Here is a 24,181-nt window from a genome sequence, read left to right as displayed (position 1 = left end):
GGTAACTATGGGAGGGGAAATTAAGGGAAATCTCCCCAATGGGACACAAATGACAAAAATAAACTGACAGGGGTTATAACCTTCAATTATTCTGTCCAAGAATTAAATATTTTACTTCTTTACGTTTATTTTTTTTGCTGGTCCAACGCCCCCATTCCCCCTCCTGGTCAACATTCTTGACTATCCACATCGCTTATCACAGGAGGCTTTAGGATTAGGGACTCAAAACCGGATGGACACCGGCCTGAACCTGGAAGAAGCAGCCTACTCACAATGACTGAGGAGGACCTGGGCTGTGATGCTTGAGTGGTAGATCACAGCAGGACAACACTGGGCAGGTGAGTATGTAAGTCAAGAACAATGCTTCATAACAGGTAAAAGGGGCAAAAACATTCAAAATGCAGAGGGGAGTGAAGTTTCTCTTTAGAGATGAATAATGGCAGATTTGCAAAAATAAATTCTTGAAGGTTGCGACACAATGGCAGTTAAAGAGTTCTGTATAGGAAAATGTATACTGATGCAGTGTTATGTGTTTGTTACCAACAGGTGTCACTATTTCCTCATCTAATATTTGGCTTAGTTGTCACATCGATTCTATCGCTCAATACAATAATATTAGTATTCCAAATTTATTTAAATTGCAACTTTTTGGCTTTCGATAGGAGGGATTAGACTCTCAATTAAAGTGATACTAAAGGCATTTTCTTAAATAAAAGAGGTTATACTTGCCTGCTCTCTAGAACTTTGCACATAAATGTGGCTTTCTTCCTCTTCGGCAGTCCACACCAGTGCTGTCAGGTCCTTCCTCCTTTGGGTGCCTCCTGTAGCAAGCTGGGTGCTAAGGAGACACCCATGCATGCGCACCCCCAAGACGGGTTGTGTGCATCCATAGACAGGAAATTTTAATGCATAGGCAGCGCATTTTAGGTTTTGTTGATGTCTGTGTCCCCGTTGAAGGGATTTTACATTACTTTCTGTCTTGGTGACACCCAGTCACCAGGGCAGAACACAAAAATAAATTTTCCCAATGGGGACACGGCAGAAACATACAAGTGTTCCAGTTCTTTACCACTCTTTTAAGAAAGAAAAGTGAGTGAAAGTAATTTAAATTTTCATTGAATATTATATTGTTTTGTGTTTGTGAATGTTATATTGTTTTATATTTGTGAATATATTAGAAGTGTACTGTATTTCCAGGTGATTGAACTTCTTATTAAGGCAGAAGAAGGCTTATGTCGGGAAGTGGTAAAACACCTTAACCAGATAGAGGAACAGATTCTAGAGAGTATGGCATGGGCAGAAGATTCACCATTATGGGACAAAATTAAAGACAACGAAGGCAAAGTTCCATTGTGTGAAGAGGTATAAAGAACACTCTTCTGCAGTTTTTTTTTTTGACATGGTGTCATGAAGCACAAAGATTGGGTTTTTCTCTAGGAGATCTGATTATATAAAACCAAACCTGTTACAGTTTTAAAATACCTAGACAGCTCTTTATCATCTGATGTCATGAGCTGGCCAAACACTAGTAGATCTTCATACAAACATTTGTACAAAAATTCTTAGTACATACGATGACTAGACAAATGTCTATTGAAAGTGCTTCAAAATTTTGTTTGCTTTAAACATTCGATTTTGGAATGAATGGACTTTCCAAGTGAAAATCGCATATACAGCTAGAAATGTATTTGTTCATTCTGCTCCTTTGAATATCTTGTCACTGCGGTTGAGTGTCGGTTAGATCCCAATAATGATTGTAAAATTAAATAAATGTTCTTAAAATAAAAAATTTCTAATGAAATTCAAAAATTCTACTAATGTATGGCCAGCTTTAATCACCACAGCCTTTGCATTACCCACATCCCTGACAGTGGCTGATACCCCCCTATTCCAGAATCCTCTTTTAATTCAATGGATTTATATTGAATTTTATCATATAGATAGCAGTACAAGTGCATGACGCATAACAGTGCATGGTTGAACAAAGCAATGCTTACTTCAAGGAAGAGTTAGTGACAGATCAGTCTTAGTTCTGCAAGAAATAGTTAAGTATGATGTATGCCATCTCACACACACTATATACTGATTGTTAAACTATGTTAAAGCACAGTCATGACAATAAATAAGTCACATACAGAGTAAACATAAGTACAACTTGGGTACAAACTGCATTGCAGATTGAATTGCACATGGCCAACAAGAGCAATGAATGTAAAATACCTCTACTATATGTAATCTGTTATTGGTGAAGATAAGCTTCCCAGGTAGCCCAAGACTTTTATCAGACTGAAACAGTGTACATTGATACCTCAGTTCACAAACTTAATTTGTTCCACGACTCTGGTCGTAAACCGATTTGGTCGTGAACCGAGGCAAATTTTCCTATAGGGTTCAATGTAAATCAGGTTAATCTGTTCTGAACTTTTTTTTTTGTTTTTGAACCACAAAAATATGAAACCAAGTACAGTACAGTATGAAGAAAGAGAACACTAACCTTGCTTGAGACGACTTCTGGCGTGGAGGAAGGTGGGTGGGAGGCGGTTATTGTTTGGAGTGAGAGTCCCCCTCCATAAGGACATTGAGTAGATCTCCTTCAGGGGTTTCCTCTCCTTTGTCTCTTAGTTTTGGTGAAAAATCCATCCAGTGTCACTTGTCTTTTCCTGCGCTACATAACCCTCCGGAAATGAGAGACAAACATTAATCATCAGTTTTAACACTGTTCATTACAGTTATGTTGGGGTGGTGCTTCTCAAAAAAATCATGGCACTCATTCCATTTTTCCATAATGGATTTCATGGAATCACTGCTAAACTCCTCCCTGTCTTCCTCTTCCTCAGTGGAATGCTGCTCAATAAGCGTCTTCTGCTGCTCACTGGAGGTCAGAAAGTTCTGCCGTGGTCAGCTCCTCCTTATGTTCCTCAACAAGCTCCTCTATTTCTGCACCATCCATGTCCAGACCCATACTCTTGCCCATGGACACAGTCTCCTCCGCTACCTCTGCATCAGACCCTTCAAAGTCCCGTTCAGTGACACATTCTGGCCACAGTTTCCTCCAGGCTGAGTTTAAGGTTCAGTGAATGACATCTTCCCAGGCTTTGTCAATGAGGTTAATGCAGTGGAGAACACTTAAATATTTTTCTTTCTCGAACATCACGGGACACAGAGCCACAGTAATTACTGATGGGTTATATAGGTATCACTGGTGATTGGACACTGGCACACCCTATCAGGAAGTTCAACCCCCTATATAATCCCTCCCCCTTGCAGGGATACCTCAGTTTTTACGCCAGTGTCTTAGGTGATGGACGTGTAAAGATGTCCTGTGCTGAGCTCCAAAGCGAATATCCTAAGATCCTATACTGGGGCAAGCCAGGCGAACCGGATCCATTCAGAGTGTCTTTTCATGGCCGAATTGAATGGTACCCGGGCCTCATGTCCGAAGAAACGAGGTTTTACCCGTAATGCTTCTCTTTTTAGAGAGCTGGACCCCGCAGATCAGAAAATGGCTTTAAACTTCCTAATTTCTGGCGAGGTGCTTTACGGTCCCAGAACTGTTGGATCCCCCTACTGATGGGGGCCCCAGTCTCTGACGGTTTTTTCAAACGGAGCCCACCGTGAGAGGTGAAGATTGGGTCTGTGTAAACAGCACCCTGCGGCTGGATAAGGTAAGAGGAGATTCCACAGAATTTTTGAGTTCTAGTGGCTTTTCTCCTTTAAGGTAAATGCATGCTATGCCTATTGTGACCACCGGGGGCTGCCAAGAGCACAAACCTACACATGCTGAATCTGTCTCAGGTGTTGTAATCGCTGTTTATGTCCCAGCGTCTCAAGCAGGCTGCAAACAAGGTAAGGTGGAAAGGGGGATTTCTCATGTTTGAATGTCCCCCCCCCCCCCCAGGCTAGAGAGGGGCCACAGGGGTCTAGAAAGTGGTTATACCACCCGGGCTCTGCGGCCTAATGGCCACCATCTCTCAAGATAGCCGTTCAGGCAGATCTTGTTACCAGCCTCCCTCCCTCCCCCCCCCCCATCCCCAGCCTTTCTCCAGAAGCATGACAGGAGAGTCGGCAGCGCGGGAAGCGCTCGTTTTTTTCAAAACTCGAGGGGGGGGGGGGCGGTAGAGGAGGGGGCGGGACGTCAGCACAGAGTGCTTAGACTCCCACTCAGGCCAGCTGCAGGCTATTAAAGGCACTCTGTACAGGTGCACTCAGCCTTCTGAGAGACACAGAGCTGACGGTCGCATGTAAGGTGGGACACAGGCATTCTCCTAGGCAGCATTTACTGAAGTAACACCAGACTGAGCATTGGGTAGCAAGGCTTTTAGCCAGACTACATCGCTCAGCGGGCAGTGTTCATTTGTATACCTCACACCTTGTTGCTTTGCACTATGGGTAGAAGAGGTTCAAGCACCCCAGGAACCAGAGACACTAGGGGATCTCGTTCAGGTTCTGAGGGCCCCCTGTCGGCAGCATCCTCCCCCCTAAAGATGGGCCAGGGACAGCTAGCCAGGGAGAGCCATCGGGGTCAGGGGCTACACCTGCTTCTGGCACTTCAGCCCCTGTATATATTACACAAGAGGTTTTTTCCTCAACCATTAATGGTCTAGAGGAAAGATTAATGGCCGTGATTACGTCTTCACTCAGTGGAAGAAAACGCACTAGGCTTTCCTCTGTTCCCCAAGACCCTCAGACAGAGGAGCTCTGGGATAAAGGAGATGAATCCCTTTCAGAGGATCGGGATGGGATGGATGATTCCTTTTCGGAGGATTCAGGTGGAGAGGGACCCTCTGCGACTTCCCAAGAGGAGAAAATCTTAGTGCAGATCCTCACTGGATTGGTCCGCTCCACATTTAAGTTGCCCATACCTGAAACTGCTAAAGAATCCTCTTCTGCTTTGGGGTCACTGAAACCTTTCCAAGCAGCACATGCTTTTCCTGTTCATACTTTACTTGAAAAGCTTATTTATTCTGAGTGGGATCACCCAGACAAACATTTTTTTCCGCCGAGAAAGTTTTCAACACTTTATCCGATGGAAGAAAAGTTTATCAAAATGTGGGGAATACTGGCTATTGATGCCGCCATTTCCTCCGTAAATAATAGCCTGACTTGTCCTGTAGACAATGCTCAGATGCTCAGGGATCCTGTAGATAAAAGGATGGAATCCCTATTGAAGGATGTTTTCTCCTTAGCAGGATCAGTGGCCCAACCTGCAGTAGCAGCGATTGGAGTCTGTCAATACTTAAGAGACCATGTTAAGCAGGTCATCAAAGTATTACCTGAACAGCAGGCCCAGGGGTTTGCTAACCTTCCAGCGGCCTTATGCTTTGTGGTTGACGCCATTAGAGATTCTATCGTGCAAACCTCCCGTCTTTCACTGGGGTTGGTGCATATACGTAGAATCCTATGGTTGAAAAATTGGTCAGCCGAAGCACCATGTAAGAAGCTACTGGCTGGGTTTCCATTTCGTGGTGCAAGGTTGTTTGGAGAGGACTTGGATAACTTTATCAAGAGAATCTCTTGTGGGAAAAGCACTCTCTTACCTGTCAAGAAGAAGAGTAAGCGTCCCTCTTTCAAACTGACTCTTTCCCCAGCGCCGGGGGCTCAGCCTCCAGGCAGTCTCGACGGCCGCCTCCATCGGGGTCCAGAGACAAGAGTCAACCCCAGGGACAAAAGAAGTCCTGGGGAAAGAAGCCTACTAGGCAAAACACTAATGCCGCGTACACACGGTCGGACTTTCCGGCATACTTAGTCCGGCGGACCAGAGTGTGCCGGACAATCCGCCCGTGTGTAGGCGCCGGCGGACTTTTCCGGCGGACTTTTTCCCAAAAGCCCGCCGGACCTAGATTTGAAGAAAGTTTTAAATCTTTCCGCCGGACTCAGTTTCGGGCGGAAAGTCCGCTCGTGTGTGTGCTGGTCCGACGGAAAGCCCGCTCGTGTGTATGCTGGTCCGACGGACCAGATACGACACGAGGGCAGGGTATTGCATCTCGCGCTCGCTGCAATAGGAAAAACACATTTTCCTATTGCGGCGAGCGCGGGGCATACCAGGCCCTTAGGTCTGGTATGGATTATAAAGGGAACCCCCTACGCCGAAAAAACGGCGTGGGGTCCCCCCTAAAATCCATACCAGACCCCGATCCGAGCACGCAGCCTGGCCGGTCAGGAAAGGGGGTGGGGACGAGCGAGCGCCCCCCCCCCTCCTGAACCGTACCAGGCCGCATGCCCTCAACATGGGGGGTGGGTGCTTTGGGGGAGGGGGGCGCCCTGCGGGGCCCCCCACCCCAAAGCACCTTGTCCCCATGTTGATGAGGACAAGGGCCTCTTCCCGACAACCCTGGCCGTTGGTTGTCGGGGTCTGCGGGCGGGGGCTTATCGGAATCTGGGAGCCCCTTTAATAAGGGGGCCCCCAGATCCCGGCCCCCCACCCTATGTGAATGAGTATGGGGTACATGGTACCCCTACCCATTCACCTAGGGAAAAAGTGTAAGTAATAAAACACACTACACAGGTTTTTAAAATAGTTTATTAAACAGCTCCGGGGGGGGGATCTTCCTCCGGCTTCGGGGGTCCCTCCGCTTCATCTTCTCCCGGCGTCCGGTTGGTTCTTCTCCCGGTGTTCCAGTTCTTCGGCCGGCTCCTCTGCTGTCTTCAGGTAGCTCTCTTGCCAGCAGAGGTCCGGACTCCTGGGCTTCTTCTCTTCTCTTCTCTTCTCTTCTCTTCTCTTCTCTTCTCTTCTCCAGATGTTGACACGACGCTCTCTCCGGCTGGACTGCTCTCCGAGGGCTGCGTTGTGACTTATATAGGCGGAGACCCCGCCCCCTTTTGATGTCACAGTCCCTGGGCATGCTGGGACTGTGACATTTTAGGGGGCGTGGTCACTGGGTGATGTTGACCACGCCCCCTAAAACGTCACAGTCCCAGCATGCCCAGGGACTGTGACATCAAAAGGGGGCGGGGTCTCCGCCTATATAAGTCACAACGCAGCCCTCGGAGAGCAGTCCAGCCGGAGAGAGCGTCGTGTCAACATCTGGAGAAGAGAAGAGAAGAGAAGAGAAGAGAAGAAGCCCAGAAGCCCAGGAGTCCGGACCTCTGCTGGCAAGAGAGCTACCTGAAGACAGCAGAGGAGCCGGCCGAAGAACTGGAACACCGGGAGAAGAACCAACCGGACGCTGGGAGAAGATGAAGCGGAGGGACCCCCGAAGCCGGAGGAAGATCCCCCCCCGGAGCTGTTTAATAAACTATTTTCTTTTCAAATATTTTATTGGAAAATTCACAAACAGCTGTTACATTAAGTTCCATACATAGTTTCAATTGAATATATGACAGTGAACATAAAAATAGTGCATGAAATTTTGGCTTAATGGAAACTAAGTACTAGAATAACATGTATAATTCTAAGTTGTGCGGCATGTTGGAACTGCGTACGTATATATTTGAAAGATGAAAGGGAGGTATGGTCCCTTTTTTTAACACTATAAATCCGGGCCAATCCCCAACAACTGTGGTGGGGGGGCCCTAAAAAGTATTGCTAGTAACAGAGTATATTACTCTTTTTCAATTTTGGAGGGTAGGGTGGAATGGAGAGGTGAGATTATAAGAAAGGAGGGGAAGTAAAGAGGGGATGTAAGCGGGAAAGTAGTAAATAGGAGAAGGGGGAAGAGGGGGGTGCCGGTCAGTCCGCGTGGGCACAGGTGCCAAAATAGAGTCTCGGGATGACATCCAGGTCTGCTTAAAGCGTTACCAGGTCCTCGTCGATATCTGTTGGCAAAAAGTGTTCCACCCAGGGTCGCCAGACTCTGTTGTGTTGGGTGGCCTTATCTAGGATTTTTGCCTCTGTTTTGCTATGTATCATTGCTTGGGTAATCCTATTCTTTGTTTCGGCTATGTTAAGAGTGGGGGTTTTCCAGGCCTTAGCTATCGTCTGTTTGGCTGCTGTGAATAAATGTAAGAGAAGTCGGAGTTGTGATCTGGTATAGTCTTGTGGAAAGAGGTTGAGGAGGGCAATTTTGGGGCTGGGAGATAAAGTGGTTTGGTGTAGGGTGGTTGCCATCTGAAATATTATCGCCCAGAAGCGTTGTACATGTGGACATGTCCACCATATATGTAGGTGCGTACCCCTTTCCCCACAACCTCTGAAACAGCTTGGGGAGGAGTCTGGTAGAAACTTAACAATTCTAGCTGGGACTAGGTACCAGCGCATTAGCACTTTATAGTTCGCTTCGGAGGCAATAACATTCTGGGATGAGTTTTTTGTGTTAGACCATATGGTCGACCAATCTTCTGGTTCGAGTGTAGTGTCGAGGTCTCTTAACCATCTTTGCGCATACGTGGGAAGATCTGGGGGTGGTAATGTAAGGTGGGAGTATAGGCGGGAGATAATACCCGGGGCATGCGGATCAGACTCGCACATATGCTCAAACCCGGTCAGAGCATCCAGACCAGAGTTGGTTTTTATAGTTTCTTGCACAAAGTGCTTAATTTGGAGGTAGCGGAAACATTCCCTATGGGGAAGTTGTGTTTGCTCCTGGATAATTGGAAAGGGTTTCACAGTGTCTCCACTAATGAGATCACAAATGCGAGTCAGACCCGCCTGTGCCCAGGCATGAAATGAGGTTGGTTCTGTGTAGGCTGGGAGGAATTGAGGGTGACCTAAGTAAGACAGAAGTGGGGAGTGTGGAGAGATTAGTTTAAATGGAGCTTTTAGTCTATCCCAAAGTTTAAGAGTGTAAAGTGTTAACGGATTAGTTATAGGTCCTCTAGCTGATGTAGGAAGCCATAGTAGATTGCCTATATTAAGCGGGTGTAAATCGATGGCTTCGAGGGTACCCAAAGTGGGGTCTCCGACTTGGCGTGGTATAAAGTCGACTGCGCTAGACGGGCTGCGTGGTAGTAGTGTGCGAAATTGGGGATACCCAGGCCACCGTAGAGCTTGTTGCGGAGAAGAATCGGTTTCGCCACTCTGGGTCTAGTGGATCCCCATATATATTTGAAAACTTTATTCTGTACAATCCTATGGTAATAAGGGGGGACTTTGATAGGGAGCACTCTATATAAGTATAACAGTTTCGGTAATAGGGACATTTTCACAGCAGCTATACGTCCCAGCCAGGAGACACACAGTGGTAACCAGGTATTTAATAAGGAAGATATTTGTGAAAGCATTGGGAGGTAATTAGATTGGAACAGGTTGGCGGGGTCCTTGGTGAGCTTGATCCCTAAGTATGGGATCGATGTGGTAGACCAGAGAAAGGGGAAATTGCTACGTAATGTTTCTAGGTCAGCCTGTGGCAGGGACACATCAAGGGCCCTCGATTTGGTTTGATTGACTTCAAGTCCAGATATGTTAGAAAATTTATCCAGGATGTTCATAAGGTTGGGTAATGTGGTGTGGGGTGAAGTAATGAAGAGAAGTGCATCATCAGCGAAGAGGCACACTTTATGGGAGGTGGATGCTATATCTAAGCCTCGAATATCGGGGTTAGATCTAATCAGGGCTGCCAGGGGTTCAATTGTGAGTGCGAAGAGCAGGGGGGATAACGGGCATCCCTGTCTAGTCCCCCGTGCTATTGGAAAAGGATCTGATCGGAATCCGGAATAGTGAACATACGCTTGTGGGTGGTTATAAAGGGCCTTGATCCAATTTAAGAAGTTGGGACCGAAGCCCCAACGTTGGAGGATAAAAATTAGGTAGGGCCATGAGACTGTATCGAAGGCTTTGCGTATATCTAAGGAAAGGAGGTGCATGGGGATCTTACGGGAACGAGCCAGATGTTGCAAAAGGATTATTCGTCTGATATTGTCGCTCGCTTGTCGTTTGGGTATAAAGCCAACCTGGTCTTTGTGTATCAAGCCACCAATGATGGGATTGAGGCGTAGGGCGAGGACTTTAGCTAAAATCTTAATATCCACATTAAGAAGTGAGATTGGTCTATAGTTGGACCATAACGTGCTATCAGTGTTTGGTTTGGGGATCATAGAGATGAGAGCAGTCAATGTGTCCCTGCCAAAAGAGTGTTGTTTTAGTATAGTATTAAATGTATTGGTGAGAAGGGGGGCAAGTTCAGTGGCAAACTTTTTATAATAGAGACTGGGGAGGCCATCAGGGCCTGGGCGCTTATTAGGTTTTAGAGTTTTAATGGCTGCTATTACTTCGTCTGTCGAGATCGTGCTCTCCATCAGCTCACGGCTGGCTTCGGACAAGGTTGGTATAGGTAATTTATGGAACAGTTTTTCTGCTTGGCGTAGTGGAAATGCTGTTTTAGAATCATAGAGATTTGCCAGCTGTTTACGGAACTCCGAGAGAACCTTAACAGGATTGCTAGTAATTTCATCCTTAGCCAGCCTGAGTCTAATGGGAACACGAGCACGGTCTGGTCTACGTAGACGTAGGGCCAGATAGGTGTCTGGTTTATTTGCTTTAGTATAAATCGTGTGGTTTGTTCTACGAATAGTTTTATCAGCCGTTTCGGCTAAGATTAGATCTAGTTCCAGCTTTATTTTTTCTAATGTTACTTTGTGTGATTCTGTTGGGTCAGATTGGAATAAAAGGAAACTATTATGGTAATCTGATTCAAGTTGGCGTAATTTGAGCTTCTTGTCTCTATTAAGATGGGATGCCACTGAGATACATGTGCCACGAATCACGGGTTTGTGTGCTTCCCAGAGGAGGACAGGGGAGATGTCGGGGGTTGCATTGTGTTTTAAGTAATCTTTAAGGGCTACTTGAATATCTAGGCAGTATGATGGATTGGTTAGGAGGGAATCATTCATACACCATGATCTATTTGTAGTTTGTGGGATTAAGGATGACACTGTGGTAATAACGGCGCAGTGATCTGTCCATGTAATTGGTTGGATATGTGAGTGAAGGAGAAGTGGAGCAGAAGCTATTGAGGTGAATATATGGTCAATCCTGGAAAATGATTTGTGTGGATGTGAATAAAATGTATAGTTTCTCTTAGAGGGGTTGAGTTCTCTCCACGTGTCTAGGAGGGAGGCTGACTGTATAAGTTTGCGAAATTGTGAAGAGGGGGAGTAATGTTCAGGGGCATAGGGAGATTTGTCTGTGTGTGGCTGTAATATGGAGTTGGAGTCTCCGCAGAGGAACAAAGTTCCCTTGCAGTGCGCTTGCACAACTTGTAATAGATGCGAAAAAAAGGGATTCGGGTTTGTATTGGGGGCGTAATAGGAGACAAGGGTTATGGGTATGTCCTGTAATAGTCCTACTAGAATGAGATAGCGACCTTCAGGGTCTTTTATTTCGGTGAGGGGGGTAAATGGCATGGTGTGATGAAAAGCGAGTAAAACTCCTCTGTGTTTTGTTTTAGCTGAAGCAGTAAATACCTGTGGGTATTTGGAGCTAAAAAATCTTGGTGTTTGGTGCATAGAGAAATGGGTTTCCTGTAGGGCTACAATTTTAGCTTTCAGGGACGCAAAGGTTTGGAATGCCTTTACTCGTTTATGTGGGGAATTCAACCCCTTAACGTTCAGGGTGAGAATTTCAAGTGGGGCCATTATGGGGTGTGTGGGTGGTAAGTATCAAAGAAGAAAAAGGGGGGGCCCACGCAGGTCAGCCGGCACAGAAAGAGAGAGGGGAGTAGAGATATAGAGTCAAAAAGGGGGGAGAGGGAGGAGGGAGGGAGGGAGAGCATAGTGGGTCGGGTGAAGCACCGGGCGGCCCCCCTGATAAGGGGGCAGCGCATCAGTAGAGCCCGACTAATGCGTGCACTGACTCTGCGACCGAGGTTTCGGTCAGAGAGTGGATGCACCGCTGAGGGGGTAAGCATTGACTGCTCCCCGCCGCAACCGGGAGCAGCAAGTGATTAAAGTGATTTAAAAAGTAAGTATAATGGAATATAACAAAACGAAATAAAATGAAAATTACGAAATCGTTCCCATTGCCCCCTGATAATGTTAACATCAACAGAATATCAAGTTTAGGGTGAGGGGTGGGGAACATAAGAGCGTATGGTACAGTTCTATTCAATGAGTGCTAAGCACACATGTGTGTTTTCGGATGTTGACATTCACCATAAAAAATTAGTGTCTGCAAGTTGAGGGGAGGGGGGGTTGGAGAGGAAGGAGGGTGGGAGAAGGAGGAACAGGGGAGGAAAAAACAGGGAAGGGAAGGGAGAAAGGAGGAGGGGGGGTTGGAGAGGGGAAAGAAGGGAGGAGGGGGGGGAGAATAGGGAGGAGTGGGGGGGGGGGTGGGAAAAGGGGGGGGAGGGGGAGGGGAGGGGGGGAAGGGGGAGAGGAGGGGGGGGGGGATGAGGATGATGTAGAGTACATACTAGGAAAGTGTGCATGAAATTCTCGGTAAATTAGACAAAACATAGAGGCTATCTAGTTGAATCGTTACCGGTATAAAGTCTTGAAAACTACAGAGTAGCGGGGTTCACCCGGTTCACAGAATGTGAACCAGGTCAAGTACGCTCTGGGTATGTGCAAAACATAATTGTGCGTTTAAGAACAACAAGGAGATAATAACGAATAAAAAGGGAAAAATAAGTGTAAAAGAAAAACTGAACAACACAACTGAACCTGAGAAGGCCTTAAAAGGCCTGCGAGCCCTGAAAAGAGAACAATTTCAGGTTACCATATATCCGTTCTTGACGGTAGTCCTCTAGCAGGTCTCGGTCACTAGTGGGGTCTCTGAGGTGGCATGGAGACATTCTCTGCATGTGCAACCGAGTACCTGCGTAATCAAAAAAAAAGAAGAGGAGACAAAAAGAATAGAAAGGGTAGTTCCTTTGTTTTCAGCGTGGAGCTCGGGATTTCGGGCTGCGATAGGAGTATTCGGATAATCTGGCTGGAGTTCCCTTCCGGATGGATGGTGGTCCGGAGTTTTTCCGTTTAGGAGTAATGGTGTACGGTTGCGATGCAGATCTGGCTGGGGTGCGAGGAAGGGCTGTGTCTGAGTGGGCAGACTGGGGAGATAGGTTGAGTGATTCCAGCAGCTTTTGGAGAGATTCTGGCGTGGTGGAGGTATGTTGCTGACCTTGATAGGAGAATTGCAATGCGAACGGGAACCGCCATGTGTACTTAAGTTGATGATGTATAAGTACCTGTAGCTGAGGCTTCATGGCGCGACGTTTAGCAATCGTGAGGGGTGCCAGGTCAGAAAACAATTGGTATGTATGACTCTGGAATTGCAAGGTGTTGTTGTTGCGGGCGGCTGCCAGGAGCTGTTCCTTCGTGCGAAAAAAGTGCAGCTTAATGATAATGTCTCTAGGTGGACCGTCTGTTTGGCGCCTGGTGAGTGCTCTGTGAATTCTGTCGAATTCAAGTCGTTCGATGGGTATGGAGGGTGCTAATTCTTGGAAAAGTGCTGTTGTAAAAGATTGCAGGTCATCGATTGTTTCTGGGATGCCTCTGAGGCGTAGATTGGATCTGCGGGAGCGATTCTCCGCGTCCTCGAGGCGGGCTAAAAGCATAGAGTTCTCCTCTCTGAGAGCAATTTGCTCCTGCGCTTGTTCCTGGAGGGTGAGTTCTATGTCATCAACTCTTGTCTCAAGGTCTGCTGTGCGCTGGCCTATCTCGCGTATCTCACGTGTCAGACTAGTGGTGATCTGGTCTGAAGTTGCTTTAAGGGCCTTATGTAACATGGATTCCATGACTCTCATAAAGGCAGCTTGTGACATACCTGTATCAGGGGCGGGTGGGAAGCCTCCTGAGCCTTCTTGTATGTCAGTCTCTTCCTCGCTGTCCGGTATATCAGAGCGAGCTGGAGATGTTGTTGTGAGATCAGCCAGGTTCCGGGCCTTCGACGCCATCTTGGAGGAAGCGCGGGCTAGCGCTTCTTTGATGGGTTTATGGTTCGGTTTTCGGCGGTGGCCCGTTAACACCATACCGGAAGGGGCACTGATGTATGGAGAAGCGATCCCCGTAGAAATGGTTCCGATCTGTCGGCTCAGTTAGGCTTTATAGTCCCGGATGTGCGGCGGGGAGTGCGGAGCTTCACAGAGACACGTCTGCCATGTAAAGCCTCGCGCATGCGCCCCTTAATAAACTATTTTAAAAACCTGTGTAGTGTGTTTTATTACTTACACTTTTTCCCTAGGTGAATGGGTAGGGGTACCATGTACCCCATACTCATTCACATAGGGTGGGGGGCCGGGATCTGGGGGCCCCCTTATTAAAGGGGCTCCCAGATTCCGATAAGCCCCCGCCCGCAGACCCCGACAACCAACGGCCAGGGTTGTCGGGAAGAGGCCCTTGTCCTCATCAACATGGGGACAAGGTGCTTTGGGGTGGGGGGCCCCGCAGGGCGCCCCCCTCCCCCAAAGCACCCACCCCCCATGTTGAGGGCATGCGGCCTGGTACGGTTCAGGAGGGGGGGGGGGGGGCGCTCGCTCGTCCCCACCCCCTTTCCTGACCGGCCAGGCTGCGTGCTCGGATCGGGGTCTGGTATGGATTTTAGGGGGGACCCCACGCCGTTTTTTCAGCGTAGGGGGTTCCCTTTATAATCCATACCAGACCTAAGGGCCTGGTATGCCCCGCGACGGGGCTCGCAAGGTGTCAATCTCACCGATAAAAGCGGCAAGATTGACTTCCTTTTCTAGTCCCGTCACACCTGAGTCACGTTCAAAATGAACGGACTTGTCCGTGTGTGGGCAAGTCCGTTCATTCTGAAAGTCCGCCGTAACTCCGGCGAAAGTCCGTCGGAAAGACAGGCGGACTTAGCCCGCCGGAAAGTCCGGTCGTGTGTGGGCAAGTCCGTCCGTTTTAAAGTCCGGCGCACCTGGCGGACAAAGTCCGTCGGAAAGTGTGCCGGAACAAGTAGGATAGAAAGTCCGACCGTGTGTACGCGGCATAAGACCTCTGCATGAGGGGGCGCCCCCGCTCACTCGAGTGGGGGGAAGACTGCGACAGTTCTCAGAGCTCTGGCAGGAGGACTTCCAGGACAGATGGGTAATCTCCACGGTAACCTTAGGGTACAAGCTGGAGTTTCAGGAATTCCCTTCTCCTCGGTTCCTCGGATCAAATGTTCCCAGAGACCCAGAGAAGAAGCAGTCGCTCCTTCTAGCGTTAGAGCGACTTTTGTCGCAGGAGGCCATTATGATAGTTCCCGCAAAGGACCAGGGATTGGGCTTCTATTCCAACCTTTTTACGGTCCAAAAGCCAAATGGGGATGTCAGGCCCATTCTGGACTTAAGGGATCTGAACCGATTCCTAAGGATTCAATCCTTCCGCATGGAATCAATTCGAACAGTAGTTCCCACCCTGCAGGGAGGAGAATTTCTGGCATCAATAGACATCAGAGATGCATATCTGCATGTGCCCATTTTTCCTGCTCATCAGAAGTTTCTGCGCTTCGAGGTAGGAGGGCGCCATTTAAAGTTTGTGGCTCTGCCTTTCGGGATAGCCACTGCACCTCGAGTGTTCACAAAGATCTTGGCTCCTCCTCTGGCCAGATTAAGGGCTCAGGGTATAGCTGTCATAGCATACCTAGACGACCTGCTCTTGATAGACCGGTCGGTAGCCTCTTTGAAGGGAAACTTGAGGACCACGGTCAGGTATCTAGAACACCTGGGTTGGATCCTCAACTTAGAAAAGTCTTTCCTAAAACCAGTAAGAAGACTGGAGTATTTAGGTCTGATTATAGATACAAGCCAGGAGAAGATATTTCTACCCCAGGCAAAGATCACTGCTTTGAGAGAGCTGATTCTGACAGTAAGGACCAAGAAGGGTCCCTCAGTCCGCCTTTGTATGAGGCTACTAGGGAAGATGGTGTCTTCATTCGAAGCAGTTCCCTATGCTCAGTTTCACTCAAGAATGCTGCAACACAGTATTCTGTCGACCTGGAACAAGAAGGTTCAGGCATTAGACTTTCCGATGCACCTGTCGCATGCGGTGCGTCAGAGCCTCAATTGGTGGCTTATACCCGAAAACCTGCAGAAGGGGAAATCCTTTCTACCGGTTACCTGGTTGGTGGTAACAACAGATGCCAGTCTGTCAGGTTGGGGAGCAGTTCTGGAACAGGCTGCGGTCCAAGGGGTATGGTCCAAGACAGAGAGGACCTTACCTATCAACATTCTGGAGATCCGGGCGATACATCTAGCTCTAAAAGCCTGGACTATCAGGCTACAGGGTTGTCAGGATCCAGTCCGACAATGCCACAGCAGTGGCTTATGTCAGTCATCAGGGAGGCACCAGATCTTAGTCTGGGCAGAGATACATGTGCCATGCATATCGGCAGTTTTCATCCCGGGAATAGAAAATTGGCAGGCGGACTATCTAAGTCGCCAGCAGTTACTTCCAGGAGAATGGTCTCTGCATCCCGACTTCTTTTGGGCCATATGCCAAAGATGGGGGGTTCCAGATGTAGATCTCTTTGCATCCCGATTCAACAAAAAGATAGACAGATTTGTGGCAAGGACAAAAGATCCTCTTGCATGCGGGACGGATGCGTTGGTGATTCCGTGGCATCGGTTCTCACTGATTTACGCATTCCCGCCTATTCTGCTACTACCACGACTCCTTCGCAGGATCAGGCAGGAAAGGAAGTCGGTACTTCTGGTGGCCCCCGCTTGGCCCAGAAGGACTTGGTATGCAGAAATAGTAAGGATGACGGTGGGTTCCCCGTGGACCCTACCGGTACGCCAAGACCTGTTATCTCAAGGTCCAGTGTTCCATCCTGCCTTACAAACGCTAAATTTGACGGTTTGGCTATTGAGACCCACATTCTGAAGAGTCGTGGGCTCTCAGGTCCTGTCATATCTACCTTGATTAATGCAAGGAAGCCAGCTTCCAGGATGATTTATCATAGAGTCTGGAAGGCTTATATAACCTGGTGTGAATCCAGAGGTTGGCATCCCAGGAAATATATCATAGGTAGAATCCTTGATTTTCTACAGATGGAATTAGAGATGAAGCTGGCCTTGAGTACCATCAAGGGCCAGGTTTCTGCTTTATCAGTATTATTTCAGCGGCCACTTGCTTCGCATTCTTTGGTCCGAAACTTTATGCAGGGGGTGATGCGTCTTAATCCTCCGGTTAAAGCGCCCCTAAACCCCTGGGACTTGAATTTGGTCCTGGCTGTGTTACAGAAACAGCCTTTTGAACCAATAAGTCAGATTCCTTTGGTCTTGTTGACCAGGAAATTAATTTTTCTGGTGGCCATCTCTTCTGCTAGAAGAGTATCAGAATTAGCAGCTCTTTCCTGTAAGGAGCCTTATTTGATTATACACAAGGATAGAGTGGTACTACGCCCTCATCCTAGTTTTTTACCGAAGGTGGTTTCTGATTTTCATTTAAACCAAGACATTGTTCTACCTTCCTTTTTTCCAGATCCCTGTTCTCCGGAAGAGAGATCTCTACATTCGTTGGATGTAGTAAGAGCAGTTAAGGCCTATCTAGGGGCAACTACTCAGATCCGCAAGACGGATGTTTTGTTTGTGCTGCCAGAGGGTCCCAATAGAGGACAGGCAGCGTCAAAAGCTACCATTTCTAAATGGATTCGACAGTTGATCATTCAAGCTTATGGTTTGAAACAGAAGATTCCTCCGTTTCAGATCAGGGCACATTCCACAAGGGCTATTGGTGCTTCTTGGGCAGTGCATCACCGGGCCTCTATGGCTCAAATCTGCAAGGCCGCAACCTGGTCTTCAGTTCATACATTCACCAGATTCTATCAGGTGGATGTGAGAAGGCATGAGGATATCGCCTTTGGGCGTAGTGTGCTGCAGGCAGCGGTACAGGGTCCTCAGGTCTGATTGCACCCTACTTGGTCGTGGTTCCCCCCCTCAGGTAGCATTGCTCTGGGACATCCCATCAGTAATTACTGTGGCTCTGTGTCCCGTGATGTTCGAGAAAGAAAATAGGATTTTTTAAAACAGCTTACCTGTAAAATCCTTTTCTTTCGAAGGACATCACGGGACACAGAGGTCCCGCCCCTCTTCTAATACACTATATTGCTTGGCTACAAAACTGAGGTATCCCTGCAAGGGGGAGGGATTATATAGGGGGTTGAACTTCCTGATAGGGTGTGCCAGTGTCCAATCACCAGTGATAGCTATATAACCCATCAGTAATTACTGTGGCTCTGTGTCCCGTGATGTCCTTCGAAAGAAAAGGATTTTACAGGTAAGCTGTTTTAAAAAATCCTATTTTTCCAGAATTCTTTCAGACTCAAGGACGTCTCTTCAGTGACATTAAAACACCTAGTAAAGAGCACCTTTGTATACAGCTTCTTGAAGTTGCAGATCACTTGCTGGTCCACAGGCTGCAGAAGCGGTGTCGTGTTGAGGGGGGGGGGACTTGACCTTTATGAAGTCATACGCAGCGTCCATATCATTCACCAAGGCTGGAGGGTAGTGCTGGGGCATTGTCCATCAGTAGAAGGCACCTTTCAGGCAGTTGGTTGTCAGAAAGATATTTTCTTACGGTGGGTGTGAACACCTCGTGCAGCCATTCACAAACAATTGCCATTCCATGAACAATTGCATTGTAAAACAGGCTTTCGCATTGGCCCTCCACATGACAGGCAGTCTGGCCTTGTTCACATTCTGTTCCCTGAATGCACTAGGGGTCAGGGAATGGTACACCAGTAGTGGCTTAATCTTCAGATTGGCGCTTGCATTCGCACACAGCAAAAGGGTCAATCTGTCCTTCATGGGCTTGTGCCCCAGCAGTGCTTTTTCCTCCTGCATGATATAGGTTCTGTGCGGCATCTTTTTCTAGAAGAGCCCTGTTTCATCACAGTTGAACACTTGTTGAGTGACGTATCCTTCTGTCTTCATGAATTCCGCAAATTCTTTCTTGTAGGCTTCTGCAGAGGCCTTGTCAGAACTGGAAGCCTTACCATGTCTTGTCACACTCTGGATGCCACTTCTCTTGCAGAATTTTTCAAACCACCCTCTACTGGCTTTAAATTCTTCACTTGCTGCACTTGTAGAGGTTTTTTTTTATGCAGTAAATCACTGTGCAGTTTCCTGGCTTTTTCACAGATCATAGCTTCACTAACGCTATCAACTGCCAGCTGCGTCTCATTCAACCACACTAACAAAAGTTTTTTCACCTCTTCTAGCGCTTGCATCCTTTGCTTGGTTAACATTGTTACTCCTTTTGCCAAATCAGCTGCTTTAATGGCAGCTTTTTGCTTCAAAATAGTCGAGATGGTCAACTTCACAATCTTGTACTCCGGGGCCAGATCAGTCACACGAATACCACAGTCATGTCTTTCTACAATTCCTTTCTTCAGCTCAATGGTTATTTTATTCACAACCTTATTCTTACAATTCCTGCTCTGCACATTCTTGTCATCTTCATTACCGCTCTGCACTTTCTTTTTACCACCATGCTTGCCCTGCACATCCTTGTCACCTTCATTACCGCTCTGCACTTTCTTTTTACCACCATGCTTGCCCTGCACATCCTTGTCACCTTCATTAGCGCTCTGCACATTCTTGTCACCTGCATTTCCACTCTGCACATTCTTGTCACCTTCATTATCGCTCTGCACATTCTTGTCACCTGCATTTCCGCTCTGCACATTCTTGTCACCTGCATTTCCTCTCTGCACATTCTTGTCACCTGCATTACCGCTCTGCACATTCTTGTCACCTTCATTACTGCTCTTCACATTCTTGTCACCTGCATTTCCGCTCTGCACATTCTTGTCACCTTCATTACCGCTCTGCACATTCTTGTCACCTTCATTACTGCTCTTCACTTTCTTGTCACCTTCATTACCGCTCTGCACATTCTTGTCACCTGCATTTCCTCTCTGCACATTCTTGTCACCTTCATTACCGCTCTTCACATTCTTGTCACCTTCATTACCGCTCTTCACATTCTTGTCACCTTCATTACCGCTCTTCACATTCTTGTCACCTTCATTACCGCTCTGCACATTCTTGTCACCTTCATTACCGCTCTGCACATTCTTGTCACCTTCATTACCGCTCTGCACATTCTTGTCACCTTCATTACCGCTCTGCACTTTCTTTTCAACAACCTGCTTGCTCTGAACAGTCTTGTCATCTTCATTACTGCTCCACACTTTCTTCTTACCACCATGCTTGCTCTGAATTTTCTTTGGATCCATACTGGATGTCCGGTACTGTACAGTATGTGATAAAAATCACACAAAAAAGCTTTACAGCAAGTGTGCACAGGGATGTACAGTACAGTGCTGTACAGTATGTGCTAAAAAGCACACCAAAAAGCTTCTCAATACTGTAAGTGTCTTCACAGTATACTTTCAGTGTCTCTTTGTGACCGGGATCTCACCTACAGGAGTTTGCGTACTGAAGCAAATTTTCATGAACTCTTCCGTTGTTGTTCGTGAACTGAATCATTCGTGAACTGAGGTACCACTGTATACGCAATGTGTTTCTCATATTCATAAATCAAATCAAATTGTATTTTCACTTCTGTAATGTTGGTAGCAGCACTGGCTTTCCATTTTTAGCTATAGTCAACCTAGCTGCAAAGAGGACATGCATAGCTATTTGGTTTAAGGTCTGTTGGGAATTTCTCAGCTCAGTACCCTGAGAATGGCTAGTTCAGGACTAGGTTTCAAGATAATACCAGTTATTTCAGAGATTTATCTAAACACTGCTCTCCAAAAACTGCAAAGATGTAAACGGGACCATATTGTGTCAAGGTTTCAGCTTGCCGCATCCCCACCAACGGGTATTGAGAGATGCCACTGTAAATTTGGCTAACGTATAAGCGGTCACCATATATACCATCTGAGATAGATTTTTTGAGACATTTTCCAGTAGTTTATGCATTTAGAATATATATCTAGGATCCTCGTTTTGTTTACATCTACAGACTGATCAAATTCGGTCAGTTAGGGCGTTGGTGGTCCCCTGGGGTTCTGCTGCAAATCAACATTGTGGCGGATGTATACCAACCAATGTTGTTTCCAGTGTTGTGCTCCATTCGCTCTGACAGTCAATACTGTCAGTGCGCATTGATACCTGATGCCTCCTCTGTAGTTTTGGCTCCTGTTAACTCAGAGGGAGATGCCGGGAGTAGTGCAGAGAGTGGGAGGTGAAGAAGGAGGGGACTTCCAATGACAGCACTGATCAGACTGTGGGAGGGAGCACGGAGCTCAAGCACATGGCTTGATAAGGAGGTGAGATTCAATGAAGAGTCTGTGTAAGGCAGCAGTGTAATGCAGAGTGTAGGGGGGGGGGGGGTGCAGAAGCATTGCGTGTATAAGGCAGCAGTGTGATCCAGGTGGAGGGGGCAGAGAGCCAGAGCATTGTGTGTATACGGCATGTAAAATTCATGTTAGTGGTCTGTGGGATTTAGGGTATGTGTACAGAGGTTGCACTGATTTAGGGTATGTGCCCTAACCACTGATTTAGGGTATGTGTACAGAGGTTGCACTGATTTAGGGTATGTGTACAAAGGTTGCACTGATTTAGGGTATGTGTACAGAGGTTGCACTGATTTAGGGTATGTGCCCTAACCACAGATTTAGGGTATGTGTACAGAGGTTGCACTGATTTAGGGTATGTGTACAGAGGTTTCACTGATTTAGGGTATGTGCCCTAACCACAGATTTAGGGTATGTGTACAGAGGTTGCATTGATTTAGGGTATGTGCCCTAACCACTGATTTAGGGTATGTGTACAGAGGTTGCATTGATTTAGGGTATGTGCCCTAACCACTGATTTAGGGTATGTGTACAGAGGTTGCACTGATTTAGGGTATGTGTACAGAGGTTGCATTCAGTTCAGCTATTTTCTGCTGCAATTTTCTTAGATTCCCTATATTTAGATTTTATTTTTAAGCCCACAAAAGTATATGATAAAACATCATTGTGCTGTAGTTCTTTTTTTTCCCCTAATCAGGTTTTCTCAACTCGTGTCCCATGTCATTCATTTATACTTTGTAAAAGTAAACTTTTTGAAAGATGACCCAGAATGAAGTCGGAATCCTTTATCATTTTATCCTTGATGTTTTTCAAATTAGAAATTGTAAGGGGGGAAGCCTGTCATCCCCAGCATTTTTACTGCTATAGACTTACTCTTGTGTGGCCTTTTCACAGTAGGAATCCCACCTATGTTTGTGTACAGCCTTGTCTCAATTACCTGTATTAATATATTTTACAGGTCATGCAGCCACACCACTTTGAACAGTCTGCTGGTAACACCATAGCCAGTTCCTCAGCTCCTCTTACTCCAAGAAGAGTTAATGAGATCCGTGCAGATGCATCTGGCCTAGGAAGAAGTAAGTGGTTTTACTTATCCATGGCAGGACACAAGTTTGTTTTTTCATGTAAACATACCAGCAGTTTCTCACATGTCTCATGCATGATTGCAAAATATTAATAGAAGTGTACAGGTTTTCTTTATTAATTTTAGGCAATGGTATTATAAAGCATAAATAAGAAGGTATCCCTTGGTTGTCTACTACAAGAAAGTTTAGTAAAAAATACTAATACGCTAATTCTTTTAAAATGATAAAGTGACTTATAGCAACCCATCATCCTTTATTATTCTGACATTAAGGGTGTGAATAAGGCTCAGGAGGGCAGTAATATGAAGCTAAGTTCAAGAACACCAGGATATGACCGCACACTAGCAGGTGGAATTTTCAAAACTAACCTTAAAAACTTTTTTTACAAAAAAAAAAAAATAAGTTGATGCTTGAACCAGACTTCCAGCAGAGGTAGTGACAATATGTGAATTCAAACACCATGCTTGGGACAAACAAAAATCTATTCTCAGACAAAAGGGATAAAAACAAGGGGCAGACTCAATGAACCAGTTGATCTTTTTTCCTGCTATCATTCTTCTATGTTACACACTGATAAACTAATATTAACTGTCAAAAATACTGAGATGGTAGTTCAAGCACTCCAGGTTTATAAAACGTCCATCATTCTCTATTATATACTTATTCAAAGCAACAGTACTATAAAACTGGATTCTTCAAAAATGTCCATAGAACCTTTGATTTACTCGTGGCCTTAGGCCTGGTTCACACTTGTGAATTGGGTATTGCACAGGCACAGCAGCCCATTCATTTAAATAGGCTGCCATGCCTCCTGAAAATGCAGGGAAAAGGTTCCTGCTCCATTTTTTAAATCGCAGCCCACACTGAAACCGTAAGTGCAGTGTATTTCCCAGTGCGGGAAGTGGCTGCTACAGTTAGTATTAATGGCACCGAATGCATTTCCAGCATTTTTCTGTGCGGTTGGCTGTGGCTGCAGGAACAGGTGCGGACCCGCAGAGGGAACCATCCGCACAAGCGTGAACCAAGGTGAAAAAGGGGTTTGGAGGAATTGAAGCTGTTCTGTGGTAGTTAATACTTTTTCACAAGTGAAGTGGGTCTCTGCTTTTATATACCATAGAACAACAGAGAAAAATTATAGGTGTGGCAAAAGGATGTTGCTTTAAAAAATACAGCAATGTAACCTCCATTAAAAGATCTAAATAAAGATCTTGGGATAGTGCTGAATAGCTTGCAACATTGCAGAATCTTGTGCCCCCCCCCCCCCCCAGCCCCAGCTTCACCTCTAGTCCTTTAAGGTGTAACTGCATATTTAGTGTATTTACACTTTAATTGACATACCCTCCTGTCTGTCTTTTACTCTTTTGTCCCTGATCCAGCGAGATATGGACTATTTGACCTGGCTGGCACTGCTTAGTTGCTTTTTAAAATAATTTCTACTGAGCCTTCACATGCTCTGCACACTCTCCTTGAATCCCCTGGTGTGTTCCAGAGTACACAACTAAGTGTAAGGGCCCCTTCACACTGGGGCGGTTTGCAGGCGCTATTGCGCTAATAATAGCTCCTGCAAACCGACCCGAAACAGCCGCTGCTGTGTCTCTAGTGTGAAATGTGAAAGCCCCGAGGGCTTTCACACTGGAGCGGTGCACTAGCAGGATGGGAAAAAAAGTCCTGCTAGCAGCATCTTCGGAGCGGTGAAGGAGCAGAGCGTATACCGCTCCTTCACCTCTCCTGCCCATTGAAATCAATGGGACGGCACGGCTATACCGCCGGCAAAGCGCCTCTGCAGAGGCGCTTTGCGATGGTTTTTAACCCTTTCTCGGCCGCTAGCGGGGAGTAAAACCGCCCCGCTAGTGGCCGAATACCGATGGTAAAGCGCCGCTTACAATAGCGGCATTTTACCGCCGCCCCCGCCTCAGTGTGAAAGGGCCCTAAGCATTGTGCCTGCCATGCTTGCTTTTTACAAATGTCATCTTAAGTAAGACTT

General features: G+C 46.7%; 1 protein-coding gene across 4 annotated transcripts in view; it reads left to right on the top strand.

Annotated features, from left to right (window-relative positions):
* Nucleotides 1-24,181, top strand: part of RBL2 (RB transcriptional corepressor like 2) — a 176,289-nt gene that overhangs the window by 121,558 nt on the left and 30,550 nt on the right. For all 4 annotated transcript variants that reach the window (XM_073604963.1, XM_073604962.1, XM_073604964.1 and 1 more), the window contains 2 exons: nt 1,198-1,362; nt 22,071-22,188. In XM_073604963.1, coding sequence (XP_073461064.1) covers nt 1,198-1,362; nt 22,071-22,188 — 283 coding nt within the window. The remainder of the gene's footprint in view (nt 1-1,197; nt 1,363-22,070; nt 22,189-24,181) is intronic.

The sequence above is a fragment of the Aquarana catesbeiana genome, linkage group LG11, assembly GCF_042186555.1.
Source record: "Aquarana catesbeiana isolate 2022-GZ linkage group LG11, ASM4218655v1, whole genome shotgun sequence".
NCBI classification, from domain to species: domain Eukaryota; kingdom Metazoa; phylum Chordata; class Amphibia; order Anura; family Ranidae; genus Aquarana; species Aquarana catesbeiana.
This window is presented reverse-complemented; position numbering and strand designations above follow the sequence as displayed.